We start from the raw sequence: 22,945 nt of genomic DNA on the forward strand, positions 1-22,945 counted from the left end.
CTTCTCCTAGTGCAACAATGATGGGATTCATTTGGTTCATTATAGAAGTCCACATCTGAGCTAGTCATCTGCATTCTTTCATGGATAGAAATAGACACCTTAAATGTGCTTAATTTCCTCCTAAAACATAATTCAAAACCAGGCTACTTGAATCTCACTGTAAAAGCACTTATAGTTCTCCCCTGCCTAAACACAAAACCTAGAGTGACTGGCTGAAGCACAGAGTTAAACTGTAGATGTGTAGAAGTAACTGAGAAGTATCTTACCTCATATGTCTGGCCATGTACCTTCTCAGTAGTGAAAAAAGTACGGAAAATACTAGCAAGTGCACTGAATCCTGTGGTTTGTATTACAAGGAAGAGCTTAAAGTAGCATAACCTTATAATAGGGAGTGATTCAGGCAATACTTATATTGCAGTAGACCAGTCCCACCAACTAATGGCCTTAAGGCCTGTTATGCCCTAATCCACTACAGTTATGTATGCTTGTTTATGTAGTTAAATAAAGTTGTGGCCTGTATTTTAACGATACCAAATGTAGGCTGTGTCTGCTTCAACTATTTTTACTCTACAGTAAGATAATACAAAAAGTGTGGGCAAGAAACCAGAAATATTGCAGCCAAGTAAAACTGGCATATTGTCAGAAATATTCCTGTTTATCATGGGTGCATAAAATTCTATAGAAATTCTAATTAAAAATCTAAATGCAGCAGACATTAATGCACCTCACTGTGCTTAAAAATTAAGCGTCTGTGACTCATAACAGTCCTAGCTTCCTAAAGATATCTTGGCACAGCAGTACAGAATTTCTTGCTTAACTTTGAATTTCCTTGATTCTGTGGATTTTATATTAGCCTCTGAAAGTTAACTTCTTTTTCTTTTAAGATGGCTGGAAGCCTTGTCTTGCTTTCAGCTTGTCTCTCCTACACTGCTGTATTACTTCTTATTTAACCATTTGCTCTCCAAAGGAAACCTCTCTTGTCAGTGACTGACAGCATGAGATGGTCATTCTTGCTGCCACATAGGTAGAAAGAAAAAAAAAAAAAGGTAAAAAGCAGCTGGAGTGGGCCTTGACTCCTAGAACCAGAGCACAATGATAAAGATATTTCATAGAGGTTAGTAAATATTTTTTGGTTCTAGTTTAGAATTTAAGACAGCAATGCAATACTAATTAAAAAAAAAAAAACAAACCACAACAAAAAACGCAACCCACCCCCTTCAAAACCCACAGCCCCAGAACAGATGATCTGACTATACAACATTGATTTGTTGAATTAACAACAGTCGGAATAAAAATCTGGGGGATATTATTCCTTGTTACACGTTACATAAATGACCATTGATCTATGTTTTCTTAGTAGCAGAAAGAAAGCTATTTTTGTTGCGTATTCCATGTAGCAGTATCATCTGGGAACTCCAGCCATGGATGAGTTGGAGTTCTAATTGCTGTTCAATTATGGAACAAAATGTGGTCTTTCTTCCAAATGAATTTACAAATTGAATTATCTTACAGATAAGCATCTGTCACTGTGTGCTACTTTGATTTATCAACTCTTTAAAGTTGGCACAGATATGTTTATGTTTTTCTAATTACAGATATTGCACAACAAAAATGAATGACAAACATTTAATTTTTTCAGTTTCACATATTATCAAGAAATTGTTTAGTGAATGTGGTGCCAGATCAGGCAGTAACTATTCCTTCCATATTGTTTCTATAACATTTCTTGTGTTTGTCCAACTTATCTTCTATATTTGGAGTCAGCCAAGCAATGTGCATTAAATTACCTCCCTGGTTCCTAGATTGCCAGCACAGATCATCGTCTAATAAGCCACATTTAAATGACTATGCCAGAATCCAGGAAGATATTTGTATGATTTTGAACTATTGGACTCTTTCACAGTTCTCTGTGTGAAATCTAAAACATTTGATTGCTTGTCATCAAAGCATACATGCAGTTCATTTCCCTAGCTCACTCAGAGACTGAAAAGCACTAGTATTATAAAGTAATCTATGTAATATAACCTACATTTGGGACTAGATAAAGAGAAGGACTCATTTTTAATAACAAAAGCGCTGTAGGCAATGGTTGAGGTGATCCAGGTAGGTACAAATTCAAGTAGTCTGGCACTGTGTTAAATCCCTGTAGATTATTTAAATTATTTTGCAAAGACGCAGAGATAAATCTTCTGATAGAAATCTCTTAGAAGAACAATTTCCATCATTTTCCTCTCTTCCGAGTTCATGGACCTTCTTTACTGCTGATATCCTTGTGCGCAAATAAACGTTTGAAAAATCTAGGTTGGCACTAACAGCTTCATGTGACTTCACACAAAAGTCCTTGGTATAGTTTAACTTTGGACTGGTTGGAGTTTTCATAGGATTGGGTGGGAGGCTGGATTAAGGAAGGTGACATTTTTAAAACATTTTGGAACAATTTCAATAGACCCATATAGGGGGAAAGTGCCTTATTTCAAGAATTATTTTAAGTTAATCAAAAATAGGTTGGAAATCTTCAATTGCATTTTGTTTTAAGGGGTTTTCATCAATTTTGTTACTTTGGTCACTTTCTATTGAAGAAAGACACTGGTTTTGTAACTAGCATAAAGCTAGAAGAAGTTAGGAGTATTTTTATCAACACTGTATCATATCAACACTGTATGCTGGATGTTGGCAAAATTGTAATTATAAAAAATTTTACTCTGTACATTTTTATCTATGTATAGCAGTCATATGGCTATGTATCTTCTAACTATAGAAAACACAATAATAATTCATACTTTACTTAAAATATTTTTTATAACTTCTATTACTTAAAATTTCAGAAAGAACTTTTGAAATATAATGTATTACTCTTTCAAGATATTTTTATCACAAATCTTACAGTGATCTACTGCCCCAAACATTTGCTACCCTGAAGAACACTAGGTTGCTACAAATTTATTTTTGAGTTGGGAAGCATGCCAAAATAGGGCTCCTTCATCCATCTATGCAAAGTGAAAATATCTGCAAACCTGGTAATCCAGTTTGTGAATAAAATGATCCCATTATCAGAGTCATTCTAATTATCTACCTTTAAAACTAATGGAGCTAATGATCATTTATTGTGCTTCTTGGGTCGTTTCATTGGATTTATACTTAAGTTAGTAAAAGTGGTTTAAAATTACTTTAAATCTGACATCCTCTGGGTTAATCTGGAAGCTATAAGCATCATACAACAAGATGAGAGACGTTCTTCTAGACAATTTGAGATAACAAAGTGTGAGGTATCACTGATTCTGCCTTGGGAAGAAGGCATGGCCTAAATTACTTCTATCTGTATTTTCCACGATTCCTTCATTAGTTGTTTGCTGCTTCATGAGAAGTTACCACCATTAAGAACATTCTGTCAGCCATAATGCTGCTGCAGTGTGGGCTGACAAAGAATACCATAACATTTCGACGTGTCTTGTCAATCCGTTATCTGTCAAAGTATCCACACCCCATTAGAGATCTTCTCCGGGCTTATAAGGCAAAGATACAGTATGTCTGCATCGTCTTGCTTGTGTCAAGAGAGCATTGTCTGGGAAAAAGTGGAGCTCTTAGGATCCCTTTATGTTCTATTAGTTTGTAACTGAAGCGTCTACTGCAAATATAGAGGTCTAGTCAAAACCGGCTTTATAAATTGCTGGTAAACTTCACGAGAAATTGCCCACTGACTTAACGGGGCATTCTGATCCTTTATTTCCATAAATAAGGAAACCCCCCCAAAAAGCTACTTACTTTGCTGCAGTGTTATGGATGCTCTTATAAACTTTGTCAGTAAACACCAAGGTCATGTAAGAAGATGAAAATGAAACATCAGACATAAATAGTCGCGTAAATTTATTCTGTCTCAATGCTCTTTGAGTCTTTCCATCTCCTCTGTTTCCCTGCTCTGTTCTCTCAGTGTCTCACATTTTCATTTTTGCTACACTTGCATTCTTTGTGAAAATTTAGCTCCTTTCCTTGCCGTATTTACTTTCTTGCTAAGTTCTATTGCTGTTTCCCCTCTTTATTTTTATTAATTTCTACCCTTTTCTGACAGTTTGTAGTTACCTTTGTAGACAAACCTTTTCTACCTCATTGTTTCTCAGATATTCCTGAGAGTGTATATGTCTGCTTGTGCTATTGTCTTCTTTTAACCATGTGAAACATATTTCTTTGATTTTTCCTTTGGCTTTCTGTTACTCTTGTTATCATGCTCAGTGTCATACCTACAAAATCCTATATACTTTTGCTCATGATTATGTATCTGCTTTCTTTTCTACATTCTTCTCAGTCTTTTTTTTTTTTTTTAATAACTGGCTGATTTATTCTGCACTGTGCATAGGACTTTCACATTCTTTCTAACCCACTGTTTCTCTTAAACTCCTACTTTCCGCCTATGTCAAGCAAACAATTCTTCCTTCACATAAAAAATAATGCATGAAAATCACCTTTCCTGACTCGTGTGGTTTTGTGTTAGTTTAGCTTTTGTTAATTAAACTTTTATACCTTTTACCAGTCTAGGAACATGTATTATCTAGATTTATATACAATTCTGTACTCATCTTTGCTGCTTTGCAAAGTTTTCAAAATAACAGTTATGAAACTAATCAAGATTTCATACTGTGCCATATAGATGAGTCTATGACTTTTGGAGTATTTTTTATTTCAATAAGGATTGGATATGGAAGAAGCTTAGCTTATTATCTGCAAGTTTAGCCTCAAAAAATAAACTGTCTCCTGTTAACATTTTTTAGGTGTAAATGACTTGATGTAGAGTGCTGAATAATTCTGAACCAAAGCTTTTGGAAACAGTGCTTGGCATATATTCTGTTAATATTTCTGCTTTAATTTCAAGCTTTAAAACCAGGTTTTTTTAATATTTTCTGAAAATATATGCTTTAGAATTTGTTTTTAATTTGGAGATGAGCTAGCTAAAAGATCAACAGTGTTAAAATCCTGCAAAATAGTGACTTTGATTCTCAGTTGCACATGTATTTATGTTGCTTTATTTTACAAAGTGTAATCCTTTGTGAATATAAAACCTACTTTTAAAGGTATTTTCATTTATTAAGTGGCTAAAAGGTGAAAAACTGCTTGAAGGAATGAATGAGCCAGGTCTGACCTTTGATTTTAACTTGTTCTTGTCATCTAGACCCAGCTGTGCGCCTGGCGTTGTTCAAAAACAATGAAAATAAACATCTCCATGTGAAACCACCAAGGAAGACACAGCCTATAAATGCTAGTTACTTTGAAGGTATGAGCAAGTATTTCACTTTATCTCTATGCATATAAGCCTATATATCTTGTAATGTCTTTCAAGCAAGCCTACATGAAATGTAAAACACTATGCACAAATAGAAGGCGGCAGGAGTTTAAGGTCCTTATCTGTTCCTGCCTATTCTCAAGTTACAGCAGTGAAACATTTCAATTTCAATTCATTGGGGAGGGTTGGGAGTGCTCCTAGGGATGAATTCATAATGAACTGGTGCCTATAATATTTATTATTATTATTAAATCTTCATCATAAAAATAATCATCATAAAAAACATCAAAGCATGTCACAGAGGTATAAAATACAAAGCACTAGAATAAAATTTTATGAATGAACTATCACTTCAAATTCTTCATCTCATTGCCTCATTGTCACCTTTTCTCAAGCTAGCCATTAATTCCTGACAATTGTTACCATTCTTTTAGGACGCTGCTTTCATAAATATTCCCTAAAACCCCACCATTTGACAGAAGACAAGAAAAGAATCTTCAGCATGTAAATATAAAATTGGCTTTCCAAAAACATTTAAATACTGATGTAGCTCTTTTACTGTTGAAATTCATGTTAAAATTCTTCTTGGTTTTAGTACAATTAGAATAAGGCCAAGTCTATTTAAAATACCTTTGTTGTAAGAAGCTGAGCATCTCCAGAGGCATTGTTTTTAGAGTGTTTTGATTTCTTTTGCAACTCAGTAGTGTGCTCAGAAAGTTGTCACCTCTTTTTATCTTTTTCAAAGACATAGCCATATGCTATCTGATTTATTCCCATTCCCACAAAGTAAAATCCAAAATAATAACACTATATTAACATTCACTGAATGAGGATAGAAATTAGAACCTGAGACAAGTGTGCAATCAGTCAGAGTATACCTGAACTGCAATTCGGTCAATTAACCTAGCTGTATGAAAGTCCAGATTTGCTTCACATTGATCAGCCCATGCTCAAATTTGGTTGGAAACAATTTTTGGTGAATTCTGACGAGGGAAACTGTTTGCACTATTACTTGCCTTGTATCCAACCATGAATTTACCTAGAATATAGAGAATCTGTATATACTGTGCCTGATTTAGCATTCCCAGTCTCTCATATCTGTTCCTGTGGCATATGCTTATATGCCAGAATGCATCATATGCTGAAGAAATAGGACATGCAGACTGCCTGCAAAACACTGTATGCCCAAAGGCTGCAAGCAATGGTGTGAATGTTCCAAACCATGTCAAAGAGAGAAGCTTGATCCCAGGCTTGGTACCCTAAAGTCAGTTTAGGTTCAGCCTAGCTTTCCCACCACTGATTTATCTGTTCCTGCCTGGAGACATTTCCCTTCATTTTGGAAAACCAATGTATGCATTCTGAATATTACTGAAATTACTCTTTGAATACATGGAGAGAAGGCACCATAGCAGATTACCTATCAAAAGGCAAGCACTGCAGTGGCACTCCTGTTTATCTTTCATTTCAGGGACCATTATACTCCTTTGGCCAGCTAATAAATTGAGATTTTTTTCTCAGCAATCTTTTATTGGGTGCTTACATGTAATCTGCTGAGCCTTCAAGAAGACAAGCAATACTCTTCTGCTTGACCAGAATATAAAATTGTCCTTCTACCTGAGGCATTGCTACTTCAGATGGTATGGCCAGAAAACACTACGTTGTGAATTAGAAGCCAGAGTGCAGCAAAGAGCATTTATTTATGTGTAGGTGAGATACCATCAGACAGAACTAAGAGTTTCTAAATTTACAGTTTGGTAACACTTTGCATGTTACCTACTACAAAGCAAAGCACCTGCATGATAATTTCACAGAGTTGTCTTATCAGTCATTTCTTCCCTCACTCACGGAAAAGCTTGTTTCCCATTTCCCCTCTCTCACCTTTTGACCATTTCTTCCTCTTTTGCCTGGAATAGATTTCTTTGGGTCTGTTGTGTGATAGGAGTTCTTTCTGTAACAAGAAGGTGGAATGTTTTCACTCTGTATCCGTAAATTTTGTGGACACCATATTTTAAGTCAAGAGAGAACACAGACCAGTCCATTGCATGGTAGAAATAAACTTCCTTCATTCAAACCCTTTTACCTTCACAGACTGGTAGTCAGTGCTCTGGTAGAAACTTTGAACTCCAATCCATCTCCTTCATAAACCACTAAATAAATCTAAAAAAAAAAAAAAAAAAGCACATTCTAAATATTCCTGCTTTATTTCTTTAAATTGAGAAATGGGGGGAGAACCCATAGCATAAACAGCAAGTACACACGTGTTATTTGTTAAATAACAGAATCACTACTTTTGAAAGGGGATGCCTTCGGAAGTGAAACAATTAGAACAGGTTTAGATTTTCAAACTAGAACACATCATGGTAGTGAATATTTAAGAGGTAACCTAGTTAAAATGTATGATGAATGTCTTTTGTGTTCATTGTGTCTTTAGTTTGTGTTTAAAAATATAAATAAGACAAAAAGGAATAAAAAAATAAGAGGTACAAAAATAAAGAGTGAAGAGGAATGAGCTTAATATCTGATGCTTGTGTGTTTCTGAGATAAAGGTTCTATTCTGTCATAATTTGCCTTCTCATCTAAGCTACTGCATCATACTGACAGTGTTATATCATGCAGCATCTGTAAAGGAATATCTAAACATAGTAAGGACATAGTGTTGATGCAATATTCAACTATTTTCCTGTTACAAAAGTTGCAATGAGCTGATATGCAAAATGTTGATATCTAATTTTGAAAACTTGTGCATAACTTTAATCCCATGGGCCAATTCACATATCTCTAATTTGACACACACATTGTAGGAAAATATATTTTCAAAACTTGAGTGACACAGGAAATTTTTATTAAATTTTAGCGGAGTCATCATGCTTTACTCACCGACATAAAAATCCCCACAGGGGACCATCATTTCACATTTGTATCACAATAGCACACAAGTTAGTCAAGAGACAAACCCCTTTGTATTACGCACTTCATCAACAGCATGAGGACACATTGTTCCAGCACACAAGAACTTACCATTTAAAAATAGAAGCAACATGCGAAGGCACAAACCATGGAAATGTAATTAAATCTGTGTTAGTGTATATGTGTGTGTGTCTGTGTATATGTGTATGTGTCAATACATATACATACAATACATGTACATATACACACACAAATAGATATGCATATACCATAAGTAGGTGGATTAATTCAATAAGCATAGCACTAACACTTTTGCATTTGTATATTTTGAAAGGAAAGTAAATTATGAACAATTACTCTCTGGTGTAATTTGTAGTATCAACTTGCATTTTGTAATCCTAATGCTTTCTGTCTAGATGCTCTTTCAGTTACTTTAAAATTTATTTAATGCATGTGGTCATTGTATAATACAGATGCATTAAAACTATTATTTATATAAATCATATTTTTGAACCATAATTATATATTGTGACATTAACTTCCGTAGGTTGTAAAGTAAGCCACAGAATATGCAAGTGTAAATATGTGTTTACTGCTTCTCTTAAGAAACTAGAGCCTGATCAAGAACCTGAAGACAGGTGAAAGCCTGATGTGATGTACTTTCACTTCTGATGATTTGCTGGATGTTTCCTGGGATTATGTATATTACACTGCTTTTTTTGGTGTGATAGGGTTATGCTTCCAGCACGGTTGTTGAGTTTCAGTTAGTGCTAGTTACTTGACAAACAAAATGTGCTTGCTTACTGTTTTAATGAACGTTCCTGGAGACTTTGGTGTGTTTTGTAGATGGTGACATTTCAACGATCTCAAAATTTTGGAAATGTTATAAGGAACACAGATAATTTTCATCATTTCCTATTTTGCAACAAAGCATATTTTTAGAAAGCTTTATGACTGCTTCTCCTCTAGTCTGGAGGCTATTTCAGTTATTGATATAATGTAAAATAGTCTTGATTGTTTTGGATAAAGTCGATCAGGAATTGAAGGACAAATCTATCCTTGACTCCTCTTTTCTTGGGAAGTTCCCATTAGTCCTGGCTGAATGTGTAACAGAGCATCTCGGCCAGCTGTGGCTCTGTAACTACAGGGTCTGTAATTTCATTTACGCAGAGGAAGGATACCTACTTTTCCAACCAGCAGTGTGAGTGCTTTGTCCTGGTACAGCAGCTCAGAACTAAAGAGGGGGCCCCAAGGCCTAGCATGTTGTTTTGCTACAAGCTTTGGCAACAGTACATATCTTTTGGGGTCCTCTTTAATCCACCTACCTCAAGAGTTTTGGTGGGTTATCCAAATAATTTCTGTTCAGTGGAATCGGAAGCTGGATTGCCCTCTGTAGAGCAAGTTGGAAGAATGCAGTAAATCAGCTGAGAGTCCAATCAAACTATCCAAATATTATTTGGATACAATTCACTTAGTTTCTCTGAATTTCATAGACTGTGCTCTAATTAATTAAGTAGATTAGGTGTTTTATTGGCACATATGGTACATTTATTTTCAGTCATATCCATGTGCATCAGTGGCACATCTATACCATACACTTCAGAGAAATGGAAACAATACAACTTGATGTCACCCAGGCATGTGCGCAGTGACCAATGCCAGGAAGTTGAACTATATTAAAAATGCATTGGACTATGTTGTCAAGATATGTTTACTGTAGTTTGGGAACCTGTAGTTCTGATTGGCAGTACTGTATTTCCTGTCATTTTATGCTCATTGGTGACTAAAGAAAATGTAATGGGTATAATGTTAAGACAGATTTCACCAATACAAATTTGATAATGAACAGATTATGCTTTCTCAGGTGGCTTTTAATTATGGAAATATTTATTCATTTCTCTTTAAATTGTCAGTAGAAATAACATTTATTTTTCATATTGGAACAAGAATAAGAGGTAAAATGATCTTGTGATTATGTCATATGATTGGAAGATAAACATCAAGGATCCGTTTAAAGCCGTCTGTTTTCCAGCTTTCTGATAGATCACAATTATGAAACTCCTTGTAGTCTCAAGTGAAAAATGTTGCAAAACATTCTTATAGATTATTATTACTAGTGCTCATTAAAAATGTGAAATTGAGACTTTGGAAAGTGGTAATTTAAGGTTACCTTTGAGTTACTTATGTGACCTCATTAAAATATTTTTACATAATGATCAACATCGTTTCATAGATTTTCTGTAGTATGAAATATGAATACATTGAAGAAAAAGTATATGTGGTAATTAAATAGAATTTATATTGATTCAAATCACAGATGCTTTTAAATATCTGCATAAGAGTTAAGAGAAGGTACTGAGAGTAGAATGCTAATATTCATCTTTTTCTGTACTTTAAATATTTTGTCGTTTGTTCTTTAAAGAACATTTTAAAAGACATTATAGCTAATAATCTACGTTAGCTGTTTTCGTCTTTTAGAAATAGCTATTTTCAATGGAAAAATATAAACGGCATCAACTCCCAGGAAGCGCATTGTTTGTAAACATCTATTTCTAAATTAAGTTATCTTCTGTTGAGCTGTGGTCTGAAAAGGATTAATAACCACATTCTAAATCTGGCCTTGCTGCAATTCTACTAGCTGAATTGCCATGTTTACAGTAAAATGCAGTTATTACATATCTCCCAGGCTTTAAATTTGTATGCCACATTAGAGATGGTTTCTAAACCATACGGCACTGACAAAAATGACAGAATAATGCATTTCCAGAGAATGTAAGATCTGTCCTGAAATGTGTTGAAAATGCATTACAGAAAGCTGTAGTGTGGAAGGGGATCTATCTTTTAAAATCAGAATTCTATGGCTTTGTTTCTTATTATTTAGTTTGAGCTCACACAACAGAACTCTCGCATTGAAATATTTTCTCATTTTAAGGAATTAATGGCTCTCCACCAGCCCTTTAACATGTAAAATGAGTAGGTTACTTGTGTCCAGTACATCCAAAAAGAGCCAGGATAAAATAAACATAAGGAGTTGGATATCTTGGAAAAAATCTGTCATGGGTTTGGGTTAATCATCTCCAGAAGAAATTCAACTTGATGCCTGAAATGTAAGACTTCTTGGAGAAAGCAGTAAAGCCTGAGGCAGTGTTGATCTGAAGGAGTGCTCTCCATGGGTCAGAGCTGCTCTGCTGGCAGAGTGCAAACCCAGTTCACAACAGCGGTACGCTGAGAAGTTGTAAAAGACTGCAGGGGCCTTACAGTGCACGCACTCAAGCTTCAGTTACACAGTTCTAGTGGCCCAGTTTCTTATTATAAAATAAAACTAAAAAATAAAATCTGTGCCTAATTTTCTAGCCTCCTGTCCATCAATGATACCGTAGGATTTTTTCAGTATTCCTGGAATGAGGCAATCCTGCAATGATGGTATATGTTTAAAAATAAATATGTAAAACATCATTTATGTGCATTTATGCAGTGCACTTCAGTGTCTGAATATTTATAAATGATGTAGACGTATGACAGTTTTAGTAATATTCTTGCCTTTCACTTTCAACTAAGAAAAAAAAAAGGATTTTCTATTTGCCTGAAGTTCCAAAACACAGGAAGTGTTTGCCATAGGTACATACCAACTTAATGTTATGAATTCTCATTGTGGTTCCAGTCTTCAGGGTTCCTGTATTCACATGTTAAAGGTTTCTGACCACATATTTCACCTGCCTGTGTATTATCTCTTTGCTCACGTCTCCGCTGTTCTGCAAACTGTTGTAATTTGTGGTGGTATCAAGACTTTTAGCACATCAGACTTAAATGTGGTCTCTGAGCTAGACAAAGTGTTTGTTTGTTCCAACAAACTTCCAAAACTTGGATTTTATACAGTGTGTAGGCTATCACCTGTACTTTCATAGCATCATAGTTTACCAATCTTTGACCTAAAAGCAACTGTGCATAAGAAAAAAAAAAAAAAAGAAGTCTTACTGCTTTTTGCTAATAACTACCCAATGATGACTTCAGTGGGAATGAGATTTCATGTGAAATGTCATCAGACAGAGGTTGAAAACCAGTTTTTCTCATTGTTGAATAAGGTAGCACTATAGTTCAGATAGTTTTATTTGCATCTTCTGACATTCTACCTCTCTTTTTTCTCCTTTCCTTGACATTTTATGTCCAAAAGCTAGGTAGCGTAGATATCTGCATCTCAGCCAATGTACACGTAAACAAGGTGACTCCACGTTCACAGCTTTTGATACTACATAAGGCAATAATTTTGGATGAATAGACCCCTGAGTACCAAAGCATTTCAAATCCTTTTTCATTTGACCATTCAATGACCTGATAACTATTTCCTGTCCCTAAGTAAGGTTGTGACCCAGGTCTTAGAGTGCAAAAGACAGATAATTTTAGCAACAAGTTAAATCCAAATGGATTTGGTTGGAGGGGGTAAGGGAGAATAGGTTTGGCTACATTCCTCTAAAATAAAGTGTTACAGCACTTGGACTTAGTATGTCTAGTTAAAAGTAATTGTTGAATTTGTTGCCATCTGTTTGGATGTCTGGGGACTGTAGTCAATATTGGGGTGGTTTGTTTATTTGTTTTGCTTTTACTGAACAATACCCAATGCTCTTTTTATACTTCAAAAAAACAATTGCTAATGAAGAGGTCATTAAAAGTGCATTTTGAGATATACTCCAAGCATTTTCCAAAGTGAGTATTTCAACCATTAAAATCATATTGGTATGCAAATGGTGTTTTAACATAGGCCACAGAAAATGTATGTTCTGTGTCCATAAAAGTATCATGACTGTTGCATTGCACAAATGTTCATCTTGCAAAAGAATTTCCATTTTGTATGGAGCTATGAACAAGGAATATAATGTATTCTTAAAAACATTTTATAGGTAAAAATCTTGTTTCAGTTCGACAACATGATACATTTTAAATCACAATTAAAGAAATGTTTCCCGTAGCTATACATTCTAATAGCAATACCTCAGCATATTTTAAGTGGTGAATTAAAGGAAGGCATTCACCCCAGAGCTTTTCATTGATTCGAAAATATAATTGATTAAAGTTTCTTATAGAGGAATTATTTTTTTCCTATTCTGTAATGGGAACTATGGTGTTATGGAGAATTAATGCTATTAATGAGGTCAGAGATCTACAGCATTCCAGAAAGGCCATTTTCATGTGTTTGATATTAAACACACATTTAAGTCTCTTTCTTTTTTATAACTAATAACCTTGTGGTTCAAATACATAATATATTTTGGTAGTGTGCAACATTTTTCATGCAAAACGTTAAAACAAGACTCTAAAATTGAAATCTAGGTATTAAAAATTTTATGCTGTTCAGTACTAACTCTTATAGCAAAGTTCTATACCTTTTGCAAGTTTCCTGTAATCTATAAATTAGTATGTGTGCTAGACTTATATGAATTTAAAAGGAATTGCAAATAACTGAAATATTTTAATAGAAATGTAAAATCATGCAGTGATACCTGTGTAACTTCTGTGCTGTGTTATTTCTATAATGTACGTCTTCCAACTTCAAAACTCTACAGTTCAATTCTTACCATGTGCAATAGAGGAACATTTTAGTCGTTGTTTGAAATTCGTAGGTTTGTGCCAGTTTGACGTATGCACTGCAGATATTCTACCTGGTTTATGTGTATAAAAAAGGAAGAAATACTGAATTTTCCTCATATTTTTTCTCATATTCGTAAGAAAGGCTGCATACAGAGATAATGTTTTCTAATAAAATTTTATTTACATGACAGTCTAGAATAGTTCTTCCTAAGCAGGTTTATTGTCAGGTTAACTAATCCAACATGCTTATAATTTCATAAATTGCTACACTTGTAGACTCTTGTAGATAACCCAGTCCAGGTAATGAGATAAAGAAATCCAAGTAGCCAGACAAAAGAAGAACTTTATTTCACTTTCACAATCATCATTAAGCAAGCAGATTATTAATAACTTCAATTTTTTTAGTGGTTTCTAAATGCAGATTGAGTATCAGGGTTACTAAGAAATTGACTGTGGAAAGTCATTTCCCTAAAGCTCTTGCATGCTTATTGTTTTCTAAGCAAGCTTAGTAATTTTCAGATTATGAAGAGACCAGGGATATCTTTTGTCAAAGATGGAATTTAACTTCTAAAAAGGGGGAATTTAAACACTACTGTTTATTTCAAAGTTAAATTTACTGAGAATTTGCTTTAGTAGCTGATGTATATTTTGTAATTGAGAAATTAGTAGTGAATGTAAAAAGAAAGGAAGCTATGTGCTACTAAGGCAGAAAGGTCTGATTTAACCTACCAATGACCTGGCTTTGTTTGTTCAGATGACAGTTCTAAAAGTGTGCAGAGAATATTCCCTTTTAATACAGTTATTTGCCGCAAGCCGTGACCTCACTGCCTGTCAGGGAGCAGGTCTGAATTGGCCCTTTCTCTGATATCGTGACATTGCTTCTGTTGCCTCGATTGTGACCTCTGATTGCATGATACCCCTGAGAGTTCAATTTAATAAGCGTGACTCCTGACTCTTAGCCAGGTCTGCCTTCTTAGGTTTTGTCAGACTCTACTTGTAGTCTGGTCTACATATGCTAAAACACTGCATAGGCTGTCATCGTACTATGCAAGTTGTGTGCACTGTATTCGAAATTCTCTTTCAAACATCCTTCATTTATTGCAAATGGAAATATTTGTAAAAGCTTACTTGGAATAAATTTTAAAAGTTGCTTCTTCCACAGTTGTAGCTGCTGGGGATTTTTGGTTTTTTATACCTTTGTACAAATAGTTACTATTATTTCACTATATTACTAAGCATGCTTGTTATCTGTGCATCATACTAATTCCTTACTTTGAAATTTGTTTTATTTCCCCTGTGAAAGTGTTATATATTTCTATGATTTCCCATCAACAATATGTTTGTTCTTTATAGAAATAGTAGGGGGAAATCCCCTTTTTTCATTGCATAATTAATACAGTTGCACAAGGAGACAGTACTGTTGAGCACCCAGAGCACGTGAGATGTAGTTATTCAGGACTAGTCAGGTGCAAGCTGAAGAATCTGTTTGGAATCCAGGAGAAGGTGAGTAGAATTAAGACTTTTTAAATACCATTGAAAATTAGATATCTTGGTTTTAGTGACTATTTTGCTACATCATTGCATTCTTTTCTCCTGTTTTCCTCCTCTTCTAGCCAGAATCCTGAAGGAGAGTCTGTTGACCTGGCTGCCTTGAGGATGATGATGCTATTCAGACATTTCTCCAGTTTTAATATCCCTTGATGAATTCACTGAACCAGAATATGGAGAAGTTCAAAGATTTGAAAGAGAGTTTGAAGAACCGTGGTACTAGTTGCAGACAAGTTTCTGTATTTACTTAAATGCATTTTTTGTATTCTTATTGCAGATACATATATCTTTCTCTAGCCTCTGTATCAATACCTCTAACATACTGTTTCTAATCAATGTATTTAGCTTTTTAGAAAAGCAGAAAAATCTTGCTGAACAAAATAATGCTCTGTGCTCACTTTTGTAGTCAAATTAAAAACTTTTCTGTAAATATTACCATTTAATAATTCTCTATTTCTTCAGCTGTTTTAAAGAATTCTGTTCACCTTTTCACTCAGATTACTTTGTGTTAAAATTGTTATATCTTGTATGAGAAGGAAACTGTATTAAAATCTTTCTTATAAAACAAGTTCTGCAATACAAGGCAAAAAGCGGGTATTTCCTTGTTACATTCAGGCTTGGCAATGAAATGCTGTTTGTTCGTCTTCATGACAGTTACAGTAGAAGTAAAATCTTGGTTTAGCCAGTTAAATCATGGGGGTTTTTATCTTTTAGACAAATTCCTGTGTAAGGTAATACAGTTTTAATAGCCTAATTTAGTCTATAAGGTTGTAAAACTCATAATATAATCATCTGTTCCCTTCTTCTGGAGTAAATAGTATAAGATTAGCTACTGAAATTCCCTGATCTCAAGTGGGAGTTTGCTTACCTAATTGGAATTTATGGGGTTTCACTCCTTTCTGGATCAGACCTTAATGCTCTGTAAGTTCTTGTACTATTTGCAGGGGCTTAGATAACTGACTGCAAACAAGCAAAGATAGGAATGGACAACTGTTTTACCTGTTGTTAGGCAACAGGTAAAACAAATTACACTTTTAAGTTAATTAGTTATGGCTGTCTTGAAAGCGATTGCAAATATAAACAGAATGCACATGTGGTAAATTCACCTATTCAAAATTATCATGGTGTTTAACTTGTTCCCTCCTTTTCAAATACATTTTATATATATGTACATAGAAATATATATGTATATGTCAGTGAGTTGGAGAGTTTGGTAGCAAGTTTAGCTGAAAAGTTTAGTAAAAAAGAAACTAATTTAAACACACCTACTCTAAGAATAAAATATTTACAGTCAAGCTTAAGGGAGATTAAATTATGTTCAGTAATAGAACTAGGGGTTTTGTTTTGCTCATTTTCTCATTAAAAGAATTTAAATAAAGGTCTAAACAAAATTCTATAAAAGAACAGGAGGAGTCACGGCTAATTTATTCCTTTTTCAGCTCTTGATTTCTTCATTCAGTGAGGTAAATCATTCAAACCTTCTCTGCATGGATAGAAAAAAACTGTGCCATTGTAACTATAACTCATCCAAAATCAATATAATTAAGTCAGTTCAATACCCGTGGGGCTACATACGCTTGAATATGTGTTGGTTTCTCTAAAATTATATACTATGTTTCAGTTATTGCATTTTTCATGTGTTTACAAGCTGAAAATTTCAGTCCAATTAATCAAGAAATCTATAAAAATACTAAAGTCTTTGAGCCATATGAATTAAGAATTAACCTGGGGCAACTTGTAGGCAAATTGTGGTTTTGTTTTGCTTTTTTTACCTGTCCTTCTTTACAAATGGAATTCCCTTTTTTTTTTTAATAGATCCATAAGACACTGGAATTTTGTATTGTTTATTTTCTTCCATGATGTATCAACCAATTAAGTATAACTTAAGAAGAATTAGTACTTTTATGTCTATATTTATTTATAGTCACTCATAAGTTTAGTATTTATGGTTATTTTTAAGCTGGATATAAATATATAAGAATTGTACACACTTGGGGATTAACTCACTTTAGATGTAGTTTTAAGAAAAAGAACCATGTCTATCTGAGACTTTTTTTCCATTTAATTCAATGAGCATTAAATCAAGCTTTGTTTATAGAATGTTTGGCATAATGACAGGCCTGATCTTCAGTGGTACCTCTGGGTTTTACTATAAAGTAAATTAAACAGCAGCCTTGCACTTAGTCTGTGTAGGCTTTGTGTGTATATTTGACAACATAGAGCAGTTCTGCTGTTATGCATTACTGCACTGACAAAGCTGTGAATTGTTGTCACAGTACCTTCATCAAATACCAACAGGTATTTCAAGTCAACATCAGAAAGTAAGCCAGAAATAGTTTCACCCACACAAAATAAAACACTTTTAAATTGAAAATTATATGTATATGTAATAGATAGAGAAGATAACCAATTCATAGATATTCATCTCTGAACTACATATTGACATTAATACAATAATTTCATTATTTCACTTTCAGTGTTACTCTGCATTGATAAGTGCCAATCACATATGGTACTTGTGTACATCACGTGTGTTGATGAGCGTGAGTTCTAAAAAACAAGTTCATGTGCTATTCAGATAACTATCTAGAAAAAATGTTTATTCTCAAGAGTAAACATAATAAAGATTTTTTTTAATGTACATTCCCAAGCTGTGATACAAAATTACATATTTTAATTACTTGTTCATAAAAATTGTGAGACAGTCATTAGTGGGGTGTAAGTCAGTTTTACTGACTAACTTCATGCTGCTCCTGAGTGATGACTTTTTTTTTTTATACTTGTCCTATGTATTTCCTTCTCACATAGAAACCTCAAATTTTTATTTTGAACAAATCTTTTGTTGGATTTGGATTTTTTTGGTGCCTTTCATGTACTTTTAAGTCCTTCAGTACAAACAAAGCCTACCTTAATGGTTGTGACACTCAGTAAAATTATTGTATTTTGTATTTCTTGCCCTCTTGATAGGGGACAACATAGTAGTTAGACCTCCTGTGCTATTACAAAATGTTCCTTTGTATTTGTTTTTTTGAGAATTCCTTTGGAAGATCTGATGTCTTAAATCATTTTGCTTGGTTTATTGAATTTAGAGAAAGGTATTCCTCTGGCTCGGACTCCATACGAAGTGATAATCTTTTCTTGCTTGGGAATATTGCTTCATTACTGAGCAACTAAACAGTTCTGTTCAAGTTCTTGATTGTTTCTGTCAGTTAATCTTAAGAACTGGGAATGTATAGAAATAAAATCTATCAAAAGATTCTGTAAAAATATTTTTGATGTTATGCATCTCTTAATTTTCTCCTGAGCAATATAAAATCCATTCCTCTTTTCAGCAGAGAACGTCCATCATTAGGGACTTTATTAATTCCCAAAGATTATGAGAAAAACTAGAGATAGGGTCTGTAACAGGCAGATTTAGGGGATGAGACAAAAATTATGTGAGAGTGTAGGCAGTAAGGATAACCAAAATAGGTTCAATCTTCTTCCATCTTATTTATTCCTTATATTTACTAATGGATAACTAAGCATGGAAACACTGACCATACCATTTCAAAATATTCTTTTACTCCTCCTTGATTTCTTTGGTCCTTCAAGGGCCTTGACTATCCAAATATCTCTAGGTAACTCTTGGCTGTATTCCAAATTTACTTCTCAGCAGCACTGTTGAAATTTGCCTGTGCTGAGTGGCTGGAGCAGGTAGTATATAGACTACAGAACACCCTGTTCATAGAAGACTACAGAAAAGAATAATGTGAAAGTACAGCATAGTGCTGTAAGGATTGTTATGTACTTTTTTGAACTTGTAAAAGCCTGAGTGGATCTTGAAGAGTGCTGATTGCAGGAAGGAGTAGTTTACATCAGGAACTCATCTCTTTGTGTGCATGTGGGTAGAATATCATCCCTGTAGTTTCTCCATTTTTGTAGAGTTGGGGTTTGGGGTTGGGGGTTTTTTGTTTGGTTTTTTTTTTTTGAGAAAGAACCAACTTAGTTTTTCAAATACGAAGCTATTTCCTGTTATTTCCCAACCTATACATAAAACAAGTCTGCCCTTGGGTGGCTGGACTGAGAAATGTGTCTGTTCTTAGTTGTAATGCAACTTCTATCTTAAGTTTTGGGAACCTGAGGAAGTTTTGCATGTGTGTCTGTGTCTGTGTGTAGGTAGATGCTGAGATACTCAAATTTTCTTTATGTATACTCTTCATCCTATCTGCTGTCACTTGCTTTGCATTTATTCCTGAGTAAAATAGAATCTGTTTTCACTTTCACTACAGCATTAATCCAATATGAAAATTTCTCACTATCCTAATAGTAAAGCTGTTTATTATACTATTACCACAATGTAAAAGTCCAGCGTACTGGGGCTGAAGAGTTTGATGCTTGGATGCCTTCAATACTTGCCTTAGTACAGAAAAAAATACCCAGAGCAGCTGATCCATTTCAACTGAGTGGAGTCAGTGATTATATAGCACTTAATCAAAAATTTAATACATGCACAATCATAGACTTAGTCACTAGAGCTTGATATTTGCACATCCAAACTTGGAAGGTTTCAGAGAAATTAGAATCTTAAGATTTCCAAATGCTTGTGCAGTTTATTCTCCTGCTTTTTCTTCTGCTTTTCTATGGCAAAACATTGACATTGACTTTGTCATTCACTGAGGTTAAAATAAATAACCTTATGTTTCATTCCAGTGCTAAATGACTGTTGTAGCTTTCTGAAGAAATAAATCGATTTTGCTGAATATTTCCTTGATATGAATGTGTTTGAACAGTAGTATACGTAACTCTAAATGTAATCATTTAAATGGTACAAAATAACCAGTTTCATCAAATGGCAAAATATTGTTTTCTTTTCTGGCTTATGTTTTTTAAAGAAATAATTCTTTATTTGGTGGACAAGGGAATCTCATACAATTTATTAGAGAGTGTGGGTCTATATTAAACTGGTTCACTACTATTCCTTTGTTTTTTCTTCCCATCTCTGTATCTTATTTTTAATTGACCCAAGCAACCTATTCTTACATTTTTATTGTTACTAGCCCTCCACTATTAAATCCCTATGTCTTTCCCCAAATAGATCTTCAAGTTCTTACCCCAAGATTCACTGAATCAGCCTGAGTCAGATCAGAACAGTCATAAATTAGCAAAAAATGAAATCAGCAATTGCCTGTGTGGGAGCTTCCTGCACACACCTCAGGTGAAATATTTCTTTAGGTTTATAGATCAACTCAGAAAGGTGTTTTACATCTTAAGGAAATATTATGTTATGAAACTGATATTGTTATGAAGAAAGTTATAGAAGATAAATGAGAAATTGTCTTTAACATAAACGGAGGAGTACAGAAAGTGGTGACAGCCCATAACAGTTGTGAAAGTGGGATAAATTGGAAGGAACAGTGTTTAATGCTGCCTTGAAGTCAGTGCCAGGAAAGTGAAGCTTATAAAGCAATTCAAAGGGAAATGTACCATGTTCACAAGAAGAGTAAAAGACATAAGCAATTTAATATGGAGTAGTAGTTTGCAATATATTTACGTGATCAGAGGTTTGCAATGAAAGAGATTAAATAATCAGGAGATACTGGGAGAACTTAATCAACACCATTGTGGTACAAATAGAGAGAAATAACTTTAATGAGGTGCCTTAAAAGTACACCACTGAAGGTAGGGAAAGGAACAAATTGAGCATAAACAATAACTAGGGATAAATACTAATTACTACTGATAAATAGTGGTGGTGGTATATTTTGCAGAGGCAGGAACAAGTAGCAAAATAGAAAATAATGTATGGAAAGACCCAAGTATGAAATCCTGTTTTCCTTGAATTCAGAAGCTGAAATTTGTTGAGTTTCAGTGGTTTAGGAATCTCAGTGAAAGGGTTCCAGCTTTTGTGTAATCTAATAATGAGACACCAAAGAGATAACAGAGAAAGCACAGGCTGAAATGTGGTAACCATGTGGTAACCTGTGGTAAAGCAGAATGAACTAAGTAGGTGAAGCTTTATTACAGTTGTTAATTACCCAGAAAGAGAGCACAGTGTAAAAGACAGCAAAAAATAGAAGCGAACATGGAGAAGAAGGACAGCCAAAATAAAGACTATGGTCTTAACTGAGAGTGTGGTGAATACCTGGATTCAGTCAAGAATGGTGTGAAGGTGAGGTCAGGAACAGTCATGTGGTAGAAAGGAAATTATTACAATAGCTGATGAAGAGGTTAGAGAACGAGGTTTGCAGATGGAATAGTAATATAGTAGACCTTATTTATAGTCCGTAAAAAATCTGAAATACTTGGTAAAAAGAGAAAAAGGGCACAAGTTTTAGAAACAAACCTCAGAAGTATTTTTTTCCTTTCACTATTTGCTTTTATAATTTTTGGAAGATGTGCTGTTGTGGGTTGATCAGCACTCCCGTGTTCAAAACTACTTGTGATGTAATTGATAAAGCATTTTTTAAGCATTAAGAAATTTTGTAGGTCATAACCTGATGTGGTATTCTTGTGAAAAAATTCTATTTCATCTTTTATTCAGCTGTGAACTCACTTAGTGTGCTATAAATATTTTTATTTCATTCATTCTGTTCCTAGAGATGGAAGTTGATTTAGTCAGAAGTTACTCAGATAAAAAGTAACATCTAAAATTAACTAATCCGTACAGTGTAGCTACGTCACAAACAAGTTTCTGTGTTTTTAAGGTAAGATGTATGTGTTTCACTATCTGAAAATTCCAGACCTGAGTTGTAGATAAACAAACATTATCTGGAGATACTATAATTTTACATGAAAAGAACTCTGTATCAATTACTGCCACATGATATTACCAACTGTTCTGAAGTCTTACATATATTGCTAATATAAATGTATTCACTGAATACCTGTGAGCATGCTAAAGACCACTCTAAATGCCATTCTTTTTCCAAAACCAGTATTTTGGGCACGTAGTGATTGCTATGTAATGCTTAGGTGTATTTAGTGACTTCTGACAGAGTTGACTTCTGACAAATGTGTCAAACCTTTTGTGGAAGAGAAGAAATTCCTCTCATTTCTCTTACATTCTACTATATGTTTCTGGGTGGTTTGAGGGGTGGAGGTGGGAGGGTTGTTGTGGGTTTTTAATTGTTATTTTCCTGTCTGTTTCCAAATTCTTCAGTTTCTTGCCTTGATAGCAGTGTTACTACTTATGTTGTTCTTGCTTTCTGTTCTGTGTATATTACACATGTTGTGACAGAAATAATGTGTTTGTGGACTAACATATGGAGAAAATGAGATAAAAAGTTGGATTTTAGGTTTGGGATTTCAAGGTTATTTATTAATTTGTATTATAACATAACTTTATAGAAGACATAGGATAAATTATAAAAATCCTTGCAGGGTATTATAATTTACATTTTCATTCAGAATAATATTTTTATAGACTTTGTACACTCAAACACACACATGTCCTGATAATATATATTGCTGACCAGTAATGTATACCAGAATACTGACAGATAAGAAAAATTTCAATGTATTAATAGCACAGACATTAATTTTATACCCAAGCTCAGCTACTTAATTCCTATATTAAAAGCACCATTTCCAGAATACATATTGAGAAAATTAACTCTGGTCACAGATTTTTATATTCAGGGAGGAAAACTTAGA

At 34.2% G+C, this 22,945-nt stretch overlaps 1 protein-coding gene across 1 annotated transcript in view; it reads left to right on the plus strand.

Moving 5' to 3' along the window:
* Nucleotides 1–22,945, plus strand: part of LRRIQ1 (leucine-rich repeats and IQ motif containing 1) — a 112,797-nt gene that overhangs the window by 63,517 nt on the left and 26,335 nt on the right. The window contains exon 23 of the mRNA XM_010561838.1: nucleotides 5,162–5,263. Coding sequence (XP_010560140.1) covers nucleotides 5,162–5,263 — 102 coding nt within the window. The remainder of the gene's footprint in view (nucleotides 1–5,161; nucleotides 5,264–22,945) is intronic.

The sequence above is a fragment of the Haliaeetus leucocephalus genome, unplaced genomic scaffold, assembly GCF_000737465.1.
Source record: "Haliaeetus leucocephalus isolate CR32 unplaced genomic scaffold, Haliaeetus_leucocephalus-4.0 Scaffold151, whole genome shotgun sequence".
Taxonomy (NCBI): domain Eukaryota; kingdom Metazoa; phylum Chordata; class Aves; order Accipitriformes; family Accipitridae; genus Haliaeetus; species Haliaeetus leucocephalus.